The following is a 12,818-nucleotide window of genomic DNA, read 5'->3' as shown; positions in this document are numbered from 1 at the left end:
GGTTGGGTTAAATGAGGGTTAAATGACACATTTCAGTTGAATACTGTGATGAAACAGGCAGGGAGCAGGTCTCGAACCCTCGACTTTCTGGGCCCCGAGGTCCGGCGCGCTATCGACTGTGCCGCAAAAGCACGCTCCTGCGGCAGAGTCGATATCAGCGCATATAAACCCAGGGACGTTACAATACATTCAGTCGGACAACTGACTAGCTATTCCCCTGTCTCAACCTTTATTTTACATGTGTAAATCATGCTTGTATAACATGCTTGTATAATTAAGTAATGATTCTTCCTCTATAAAGGCAGAGAACCAGACGGGGCAGAGAGGCAGGCGGGGGAGGAGAGGCAGACGGGGGCGGAGAACTGGGGATGTTCATCTGTCTGCCCTTTATCTAAAGCCCTTCACAGAAGGAGAGACTGTCATTCAACGATTAGTGCCTTGAGCTATCCAACCAACAACATTTCAAGCCTGCTACCTTTCAACAAATAACGTTTTATTTATTATTATTATTATTATTATTTGTAGTTCATTTCAGGAGGACCATAATTAACGTTTTATAGCCGAATACTGAAAACCGAGTGGATTTTTACTGACCTCAATCTCAAGATGTCTATACTGCCATTCACTTTCCCGATTGTGAAGAGGCTTTTAGGCTGGAAAAAGGGCGAACAGATAAATGGACAAGAGGAGAAATGGTGTGAAAAGGCAGTGAAAAGTCTCGTAAAGAAATTGAAGAAGACAGGACAGCTGGACGAGTTGGAGAAAGCCATCACGACCCAGAATATCAACACCAAATGCATTACCATACCAAGGTATAGGACCCCCCGCTGTAGTAACTCTCAGACAGGTAGCTAACCAGCTACTTAACTAGGCTATCTTCTGGTTATACTGTTGTGATTTAGTTAACTAGCTAGCAAAGCCAGCTACAAATTTATTTAACCTTATAACCATGAAAGATTTCATTATGTGATCAACAATGAGTATGCTTAAATTGGCATATGCATTTGGGTGCGTTCGTAATTTCGCTCTGGCTATCTACTCCGATTTCAGAAAACTCTTGTCTGAGTGTCCCAGAATAACTGATGAATTTACAAACGCTTAAAACACCCGTTGAATATAGCCGGTGTCGGGGAAAAAAATGAGTTTTTAAAGTGTTGCCAGCAGCACAGTTAGTCACCAAAGCACTGGATAACATGAACACAACCTGACCAGCTCTGCTGGGGCGAGTGAAGGGTCCTGTCATTTGTGTCTGGAAGTAGATAGCAAGTTAGTTTGGGTGCTTGACTGCCGTTGTTGAGGTCAAAACGTTCAGATCAACCCTAGTCCTTTAAGAACGGGACAATCTGACCACCCTACTCCTTTATGAACGGGACAATCTGACCACCCTACTCCTTTATGAACGGGACAATCTGACAACCCTATGTAACGGATGTGAAACGGCTAGCTAGTTAGCGGTGGTGCGCGCTAAATAGCGTTTCAATCGGTGACGTCACTTGCTCTGAGACCTTGAAGTAGTGGTTCCCCTTGCTCAGCAAGGGCCACAGCTTTTGTGGAGCGATGGGTAAGGATGTTTCGAGGGTGATGTGTGTGTAGAGGGTCCCTGGTTTGAGCCCAGGTTGGGGCGAGTAGAAGCTATACTGTTACAGTAGGAAGGGGTTTCTTTGACCCCACCAAACAATAGTAGTGTACTGTAGTGATGTAGTGACTGACTACAAACTGCAACCCAAATCAATGCTGTGTCAGTCCCTTCTTCTTTCTATGCTGCAGACAGGTGGGTAGCCTGCCCTGCCCCTCTCCCAAGAGAGCCGGGTAGCCTAACCCTCTCCCAAGAGAGTCGGGTCATTGTAACCCTCTAAGAGAGTAAATAAGCCTGCCCTGCACCTCTCCCAAGAGAGTTGCTTTAGCCTGCCCTGCCCCTCTAAAAAGAAAGCAAGTAGACTGCCCTGCACCCCTCTCTCAAGAGAGCCACTCCAGCCTGCTCCTCTCCCAAGAAAGCCTGGTAGCCTGCTCTGCACCTCTCCTAAGAGAGCCTGGTAGCCTGCCCTCTCCCAAGAGAGCCTGGTAGCCTGCCCTCTCCCAAGAGAGCCTGGTAGCCTGCTCTGCACCCTCCCAAGAGAGCCGGGTAGCCTGCCCTGCACCTCTCCCAAGAGAGCCAGGTAGCCTGCTCCTCTCCCAAGAGAGCCTGGTAGCCTGCTCTGCACCTCTCCCAAGAGAGCCTCGTAGCCTGCCCCTCTCCCAAGAGAGCCTGGTAGCCTGCTCTGCATCTCTCCCAAGAGAGCTGGGTAGCCTGCCCTGCACCTACTCCCAAGAGAGCCAGGTAGCCTGCCCCTCTCCCAAGAGAGTCTGGTAGCCTGCTCTGCACCTCTCCCAAGAGAGCCAGGTAGCCTGCCCCTCTCCTAAGAGAGTCTGGTAGCCTGCCCTGCCCCTCTCCCAAGAGAGCCTGGTAGCCTGCCACTCTCCTAAGAGAGCCTGGTAGCCTGCCCTGCTCCTCTCCTAAGAGAGCTGGGTAGCCTATTCCCAAGAGAGCCGGGTAGCCTAAACCTCTCCCAAGAGAGCCGGGTAGCCTGCCCTGCACCTCTCCCAAGAGAGTCAGGTAGCCTGCCCTGCACCTCTCCCGAGCTGGGTAGCCTTCCCTGCACCTCTCCCAAGAGTGTTGGGTAGCCTGCCCTGCACTTCTCCCAAGAGAGCCGGGTAGCCTGCCCTGCACCTCTCCCAAGAGAGCCAGGTAGCCTGCCCCTCTCCCAAGAGAGCCTGGTAGCCTGCCCCTCTCCCAAGAGAGCCAGGTAGCCTGCCCCTCTCCCAAGAGAGCCGGGTAGCCTGCTCCTCTCCCAAGAGAGCCAGGTAGCCTGCCCTGCACCTTTCAAGTCCCCTCTGTCATTCTGTCCATCATGGCATGATGTCAGTCAGCAGCAGCTTTGGGGGTCAATTTAAAGTAAAATCAAATTCTCATTCAATAATTGAAAAACTATTTTCAATTATTTTGCAATAAACTGAAAAGGAGGAGACCCCAACCCTGGTCAGCATTAAGTCAGTACCAGGATATACCATCTAACCTGGTCATGTCCCCTCCTGTCTTGTTACATTCTACAAATACCTAATGTCCTGTCCACACACGTCTTGAGACCTGAGAGCTGGGTGGCTTCTGTGTGGTGGTACCTTCTGAGCCATTCACAGGACAGGACTACTGTTTAGACTGGAGAAAGAGACCTTCCCCTCTCATGGGGAGAGAAAGAAGAGGGGAAGAGAGAGTGTCTGTCTAACTTTGCGTTTTGTAAATATTGTAGTGCGTGTCTGAAAGTCAAGTGTGGGTATATTTGGCTGTGTGTGTGTGTGTGTGTGTGTGTGTGTGTGTGTGTGTGTCTCGGTGAGTAGTCTATTGCGGTATCGTGATACTGGTGTTGTGACAACCCTAGTTTTAAACCATGGGTTACAAACTAAACTAACAAGCTAACAAGCATGAGCTAGCTAGATAATAAGCTAACAAGAGTGAGCTAGCAAACTAACAAGATAACAAACTTGAGCTAGCTAACTAACAAGCTAACAAGCATGAGCTAGCTAGATAATAAACTAACAAGCTTGAGCTAACAAGATAACAAACTTAAGCTAACGAGAAAACAAGCTAACAAGCTTGAGCTAGCTAACTAACAAGTTTGAGCTAGCTAGATAACAAGATAACAACCTTGAGCTAACAAGCTTAAGCTAAGAAGCTTGAGCTAACAAGCTTGAGCTAACAAGCTTGAGCTAACAAACTAACAAGCTTGAGCTAACAGGCTTGAGCTAGCTGGATAAGAAGCTAACAGGCTTGAGCTAGCTAGATAAGAAGCTAACAGGCTTGAGCTAGCTAGATAAGAAGCTAACAGGCTTGAGCTAGCTAGATAAGAAGCTAACAGGCTTGAGCTAGCTAGATAAGAAGCTAACAGGCTTGAGCTAGCTAGATAAGAAGCTAACAGGCTTGAGCTAGCTAGATAAGAAGCTAACAGGCTTGAGCTAGCTAACTAGCTAGGCTACCAGAATTTCTTGCATGGGTATTCTCTCTTGTTGTGATGTGTGTTTTGTCCTATATTATTTATTATTATTTTTATTTTGAATCCCAGGCCCCCGTCCCTACAGGAGGCCTTTTGCCTTCTGGTAGGCCGTCATTGTAAATAAGAATTTGTTCTTAACTGAATTGCTTTAGTTAAATAATGGTTAAATCAATAAAAAATAAAAAAAAGTATTTCCCCCCCCCAACCCCTCAGGTCTCTAGATGGTCGTCTCCAGGTGTCCCATCGCAAAGGCCTTCCCCATGTCATTTACTCTCGTCTGTGGCGTTGGCCAGACCTGCAGTCGCCCCACGAGCTCCGGGCCATAGAGCTGTGTGAGTTCGCCTTCCACACCAAGAAGGACGAGGTGTGTGTCAACCCCTACCATTACCAACGCGTCGAGACACCAAGTGAGTACTATGGTACTACAACAGAACTATGGTACAACTACATCTCTCTCTACTACAGTACTATGATACTACTACAGTACTATGGTACTACTACAGTACTACTACAGTACTATGGTACTACTACAGAACTATGGTACTACTACATCTCTCTCTTTACTATGATACTACTACAGTACTATGATACTACTACAGTACTATGGTACTACTACAGTACTACTACAGTACTATGGTACTACTACAGAACTATGGTACTACTACATCTCTCTCTTTACTATGATACTACTACAGTACTATGATACTACTACAGTACTATGGTACTACTACAGTACTACTACAGTACTATGGTACTATTACAGAACTATGGTACTACAACATCTCTCTCTTTACTATGATACTACTACAGTACTATGATACTACTACAGTACTATGGTACTACTACAGTACTACTACAGTACTATGGTACTACAACAGAACTATGGTACAACTACATCTCTCTCTACTACAGTACTATGATACTACTACAGTACTATGGTACTACTACAGTACTACTACAGTACTATGGTACTACTACAGAACTATGGTACTACTACATCTCTCTCTTTACTATGATACTACTACAGTACTATGATACTACTACAGTACTATGGTACTACTACAGTACTACTACAGGACTTTGATACTACTACAGTACTACTACAGTACTCTGATACTACTACATAACTATGGTATTACTATAGGACTATGGTACTACTACAGGACTATGATACTACTACAGGACTATGATACTACTACAGTACTATGGTACTACTACAGTACTATGGTACTACTACAGGACTATGATACTACTACAGGACTATGGTACTACTACAGTACTATGATACTACTACAGTACTATGGTACTACTACAGTACTACTACAGGACTTTGATACTACTACAGTACTACTACAGTACTCTGATACTACTACATAACTATGGTATTACTATAGGACTATGGTACTACTACAGGACTATGATACTACTACAGTACTATGGTACTACTACAGTACTATGGTACTACTACAGGACTATGATACTACTACAGGACTATGGTACTACTACAGTACTATGATACTACTACAGTACTATGGTACTACTACAGGACTATGATACTACTTCAGGACTATGGTACTACTACAGTACTATAAGATACTACTACAGGACTATGATACTACAACAGGACTATGGTACTACTACAGGACTATGGTACTACTACAGTACTATGATACTACTACAGGACTATGGTACTACTACAGGACTATGATACTACTACAGTACTATGTTACTACTACAGTACTATGGTACTACTACAGGACTATGGTACTACTACAGTACTATGATACTACTACAGTACTATGGTACTACTACAGGACTATGATACTACTACAGTACTATGATACTACTACAGGACTATGATACTACTACAGTACTATGGTACTACTACAGTACTATGGTACTACTACATCTCTCTCTTTACTATGATACTACTACAGTACTATGATACTACTACAGTACTATGGTACTACTACAGGACTATGATACTACTACAGGACTATGGTACTACTACAGGACTATGGTACTACTACAGTACTATGATACTACTACAGGACTATGGTACTACTACAGGACTATGTTACTACTACATCTCTCTCTGTACTATGGTACTACTACAGTACTATGGTACTACTACAGTACTACTACAGTACTATGGTACTACAACATCTCTCTCTTTACTATGATACTACTACAGTACTATGATACTACTACAGTACTATGGTACTACTACAGTACTACTACAGTACTATGGTACTACTACAGAACTATGGTACTACTACATCTCTCTCTTTACTATGATGCTACTACAGTACTATGATACTACTATAGTACTATGGTACTACTACAGTACTACTACAGGACTTTGATACTACTACAGTTCTATGATACTACTACAGTACTACTACAGTACTATGATACTACTACATAACTATGGTATTACTATAGGACTATGGTACTACTACAGGACTATGATACTACTACAGGACTATGATACTACTACAGGACTATGATACTACTAGAGGACTATGGTACTACTACAGTACTATGCTACTACTACAGTACTATGGTACTACTACAGGACTATGATACTACTACAGGACTATGGTACTACTACAGTACTATGATACTACTACAGTACTATGGTACTACTACAGGACTATGATACTACTTAGGAACTATGGTACTACTACAGTACTATGATACTACTACAGTAGTGTATGATACTACTACAGGACTATGATACTACTACAGGACTGTGGTACTACTACAGGACTATGGTACTACTACAGTACTATGATACTACTACAGTAGTGTATGATACTACTACAGGACTATGATACTACTACAGGACTGTGGTACTACTACAGGACTATGGTACTACTACAGTACTATGATACTACTACAGGGCTATGGTACTACTACAGTACTATGGTACTACTACAGGACTATGATACTACTACAGGACTATGATACTACTCCAGTACTATGATACTACTACAGTACTATGGTACTACTACAGGACTATGATACTACTACAGGACTATGATACTACTACAGTACTATGGTACTACTACAGTACGACTACAGGACTATGATACTACTACAGGACTATGATACTACTACAGGACTATGGTACTACTACAGTACTATATGATACTATTACAGGACTATGATACTACTACAGGACTATGGTACTACTACAGTACTATGATACTACTACAGGACTATGGTACTACTACAGGACTATGATACTACTACAGGACTATGGTACTACTACAGAACTATGGTACTACTACAGTACTATGATACTACTACAGTACAATGGTACTACTACAGGACTATGATAGTACTACAGTACTATGGTACCACTACAGGACTATGATACTACTACAGTACTATGATACCTCTACAGTACTACTACAGGACTTTGATACTACTACATTACTATGATACTACTACAGTACTACTACAGTACTATGGTACTACTACAGGACTATGGTACTACTACAGGACTATGGTACTACTACAGGACTATGATACTACTACAGGACTATGGTACTACTACAGGACTATGGTACTACTACAGTACTATGATACTACTACAGGACTATGATACTACTACAGGACTATGATACTACTACAGGACTATGGTACTACTACAGTACTACTACAGGACTATGATACTACTACAGTACTATGATACTACTACAGTTCTATGGTACCACTACAGGACTATGATACTACTACAGTACTATGATACTACTACAGTACTACTACAGGACTTTGATACTACTACAGTACTATGATACTACTACAGTACTACTACAGTACTATGATACTACTACAGGACTATAATACTACTACAGGACTATGGTACTACTACAGTACTACTACAGTAATATGATACTACTACAGGACTATGATACTACTACAGGACTATGGTACTACTACAGTACTACTACAGTACTATGATACTACTACAGTACTATGATACTACTACAGTACTACTACAGGACTTTGATACTACTACAGTACTATGATACTACTACAGTACTACTACAGTACTATGATACTACTACAGGACTATGATACTACTACAGGACTATGATACTACTACAGTACTATATGATACTACTACAGGACTATGATACTACTACAGGACTATGGTACTACTACAGGACTATGGTACTACTACAGTACTATGATACTACTACAGTACTATATGATACTACTACAGGACTATGATACTACTACAGTACTATGGTACTACTACAGGACTATGATAGTACTACAGTACTATGGTACTACTACAGGACTATGATACTACTACAGGACTATGGTACTACTACAGGACTATGGTACTACTACAGTACTATGATACTACTACATGACTATGGTACTACTACAGGACTATGATACTACTACAGTACTATGTTACTACTACAGTACTATGGTACTACTACAGGACTATGGTACTACTACAGTACTATGATACTACTACAGGACTATGATACTACTACAGTACTATGGTACTACTACAGTACTATGGTACTACTACAGGACTATGATACTACTACAGGACTATGGTACTACTACAGGACTATGGTACTACTACAGTACTATGATACTACTACAGGACTATGATACTACTACAGTACTATGATACTACTACAGGACTATGATACTACTACAGTACTATGGTACTACTACAGTACTACTACAGGACTATGATACTACTACAGGACTATGATACTACTACAGGACTATGATAATACTACAGGACTATGGTACTACTACAGGACTATGATAGTACTACAGTACTATGATACTAGTACAGTACTATGGTACCACTACAGGACTATGATACTACTACAGTACTATGATACTACTACAGTACTACTACAGGACTTTGATACTACTACAGTACTATGATACTACTACAGTACTACTACAGTACTATGATACTACTACAGGACTATGATACTACTACAGGACTATGGTACTACTACAGTACTATGATACTACTACAGTACTATGGTACTACTACAGGACTATGGTACTACTACAGTACTATGATACTACTACAGTACTATGGTACTACTACAGTACTATGGTACTACTACAGGACTATGATACTACTACAGGACTATGGTACTACTACAGTACTATGATACTACTACAGTACTATGGTACTACTACAGGACTATGATACTACTACAGGACTATGGTACTACTACAGTACTATGATACTACTACAGGACTATGATACTACTACAGGACTATGATACTACTACAGGACTATGGTACTACTACAGGACTATGGTACTACTACAGTACTATGATACTCTGGTGTGTTCTAATAGTCACTGTCTCTTTCCTTCATATCTTACGCTGATCTACTCCTTTCTATATCTATTCTACTATATATTATTACAGCCATATAGTTAACTAAAGGTTTTTTGCATCGCACTGGTTGCCTACTTTGTCATCTTTCTTCATTCCTTGCATCCCGTCTCCTCGCCTCCTATTGGAGGAGAAGGTTTAGACGTTTCTCCTCTCAGACCTGCTCGAATGCATTTTGGAAATCATGCTCGGAGAGAGGAAATACCAATTGAGGAAATACCAACAACAACAAAAAATTAACAGTAAACATTATTATACAAAAGGGAAATAAACAATAAAAATTAACACTAAACATTGCACTCACAAAAGTTCCAAAATAATAAAGACATTACAAATGTCATATGATGTCTATATACAGTGTTGTAATGATGTGCAGATAGGTAAAGTACAAAAGGGAAAATAAATAAACATAAATATGGGTTGTATTTACAATGGTGTTTGTTCTTCACTGGTTGACCTTTTCTTGTGGCAACAAGGTCACAAATCTTACTGCTGTGATGGCACACTGTGGAATTTCACCCAGTAGATATGGAGTTAATAGATATGTCTTCTCTTGAAAGAAGGTTTGCCTAAGTCTGTACATAGTCAAAGCTTAAGTTTAGGGTCAGTCACAGTGGTCAGGTATTCTGCCGCTGTGTACTCTCTGTTTAGGGTCAGTCACAGTGGTCAGGTATTCTGCCACTGTGTACAGTCACAGTGGTCAGGTCTGTGTAGGGTCAGTCACAGTGGTCAGGTATTCTGCCGCTGTGTACTCTCTGTTTAGGGTCAGTCACAGTGGTCAGGTATTCTGCCACTGTGTCCTCTCTGTTTAGGGCCAGATAACGTTCTAGTTTGCTTCTCCTGCTCCGCTCCCTCTTTTGATTTCTGTGAAAGTCCAGCTGAAACTGTTTTGCCGTTGCCCTGTACCATTACTGTTCCTCTCACTTCACACCTCAGTGCTAATTGAAATTGCAGTCAGATATGTTCTGTCCTAGCAAGCTTGGTAGCCTTAACTTAGCATTCAGTCCTTATAAAGTAAAATAGATTATTGTAATTTATTTCTCTCCTTGGCTTTCTAAAAGTAGCTTCAGACTAAACATTACTCACTCAGTTCCAGGTTGGATGGTGTTTCCAGGTTTCTGTTATGCTTCTTTTTCCAGTCGTTGGTTAGCAGAGCATTTGCTATACAGTCCTATACAGGGTATAAGAATCTTTACATGGTTACAGAATCTTTACATGGTTACAGAATCTTTACATGGTTACAGAATCTTTACATGGTTACAGAATCTTTACATGGTTACAGAATCTTTACATGGTTACAGAATCTTTACATGGTTACAGAATCTTTACATGGTTAAATAATCTTTACATGGTTACAGAATCTTTGCATGGTTACAGAATCTTTACATGGTTAAATAATCTTTACATGGTTACAGAATCTTTACATGGTTACAGAAACATGGTTCTTTACATGGTTACAGAATCTTTACATGGTTACAGAATCTTTACATGGTATAAGAATCTTTACATGGTTACAGAATCTTTACATGGTTACAGAATCTTTACATGGTTACCGAATCTTTACATGGTTACAGAATCTTTACATGGTTACAGAATCTTTACATGGTTACAGAATCTTTACATGGTTACAGAATCTTTACATGGTTACAGAATCTTTACATGGTTACAGAATCTTTACATGGTTACAGAATCTTTACATGGTATAAGAATCTTTACATGGTTACAGAATCTTTACATGGTTACAGAATCTTTACATGGTTACCGAATCTTTACATGGTTACAGAATCTTTACATGGTTACAGAATCTTTACATGGTTACAGAATCTTTACATGGTTACAGAATCTTTACATGGTTACAGAATCTTTACATGGTTAAAGAATCTTTACATGGTTACAGAATCTTTACATGGTTACAGAATCTTTACATGGTTACAGAATCTTTACATGGTTACAGAATCTTTACATGGTTACAGAATCTTTACATGGTTACAGAATCTTTACATGGTTACAGAATCTTTACATGGTTAAAGAATCTTTACATGGTTACAGAATCTTTACATGGTTACAGAATCTTTACATGGTATAAGAATCTTTACATGGTTACAGAATCTTTACATGGTTACCGAATCTTTACATGGTTACAGAATCTTTACATGGTTACAGAATCTTTACATGGTTAAAGAATCTTTACATGGTTACAGAATCTTTACATGGTTACAGAATCTTTACATGGTTACAGAATCTTTACATGGTTACAGAATCTTTACATGGTTACAGAATCTTTACATGGTTACAGAATCTTTACATGGTTACAGAATCTTTACATGGTTACAGAATCTTTACATGGTTAAATAATCTTTACATGGTTACAGAATCTTTACATGGTTACAGAATCTTTACATGGTTACAGAATCTTTACATGGTTAAATAATCTTTACATGGTTACAGAATCTTTACATGGTTAAATAATCTTTACATGGTTACAGAATCTTTACATGGTTACAGAATCTTTACATGGTTACAGAATCTTTACATGGTTACAGAATCTTTACATGGTTACAGAATCTTTACATGGTTACAGAATCTTTACATGGTTAAATAATCTTTACATGGTTACAGAATCTTTGCATGGTTACAGAATCTTTGCATGGTTACAGAATCTTTGGAAGTCTGAATCCTTCCAGGTAATTCTTTCCAAAATCAGCTGGTAGGTTTGGAGTTTTGATTTGGAGTGAAGGTTATGTTGTAGAGGGTAGTATCCTGTCTATGTCCTGGTGACATAGTGTTGTAGAGGGTAGTATCCTGTATATGTCCTGGTGACATAGTGTTGTAGAGGGTAGTATCCTGTCTATGTCCTGGTGACATAGTGTTGTAGAGGGTAGTATCCTGTATATGTCCTGGTGACATAGTGTTGTAGAGGGTAGTATCCTGTATATGTCCTGGTGACATAGTGTTGTAGAGGGTATTATCCTGTATATGTCCTGGTGACATAGTGTTGTAGAGGGTAGTATCCTGTATATGTCCTGGTGACATAGTGTTGTAGAGGGTAGTATCCTGTATATGTCCTGGTGACATAGTGTTGTAGAGGGTAGTATCCTGTATATGTCCTGGTGACATAGTGTTGTAGAGGGTATTATCCTGTCTATGTCCTGGTGACATAGTGTTGTAGAGGGTAGTATCCTGTATATGTCCTGGTGACATAGTGAAGGTTATGTTGTGGAGGGTAGTATCCTGTATATGTCCTGGTGACATAGTGTTGTAGAGGGTAGTATCCTGTCTATGTCCTGGTGACATAGTGTTGTAGAGGGTAGTATCCTGTCTATGTCCTGGTGACATAGTGTTGTAGAGGGTAGTATCCTGTATATGACCTGGTGACATAGTGTTGTAGAG

General features: G+C 40.5%; 1 protein-coding gene across 2 annotated transcripts in view; it reads left to right on the top strand.

The window, feature by feature from the left end:
• Positions 1–389: 389 nt before the first annotated feature.
• smad3b (SMAD family member 3b) overlaps positions 390–12,818 on the top strand; it is a 35,713-nt gene continuing 23,284 nt past the window's right edge. The window contains exons 1-2 of one of the 2 annotated variants that reach the window (XM_042312730.1): positions 390–812; positions 4,239–4,432. In XM_042312730.1, the coding sequence (XP_042168664.1) occupies positions 607–812; positions 4,239–4,432 (400 nt within the window). In that variant the 5' untranslated portion in view covers positions 390–606. Of the gene's footprint in view, positions 813–3,131; positions 3,251–4,238; positions 4,433–12,818 lie in introns of those variants that run through there. The other variant, XM_042313213.1, reaches the window with a different exon arrangement.

The sequence above is a fragment of the Oncorhynchus tshawytscha genome, linkage group LG01 (genome assembly GCF_018296145.1).
Source record: "Oncorhynchus tshawytscha isolate Ot180627B linkage group LG01, Otsh_v2.0, whole genome shotgun sequence".
NCBI lineage: Eukaryota > Metazoa > Chordata > Actinopteri > Salmoniformes > Salmonidae > Oncorhynchus > Oncorhynchus tshawytscha.
This window is presented reverse-complemented; position numbering and strand designations above follow the sequence as displayed.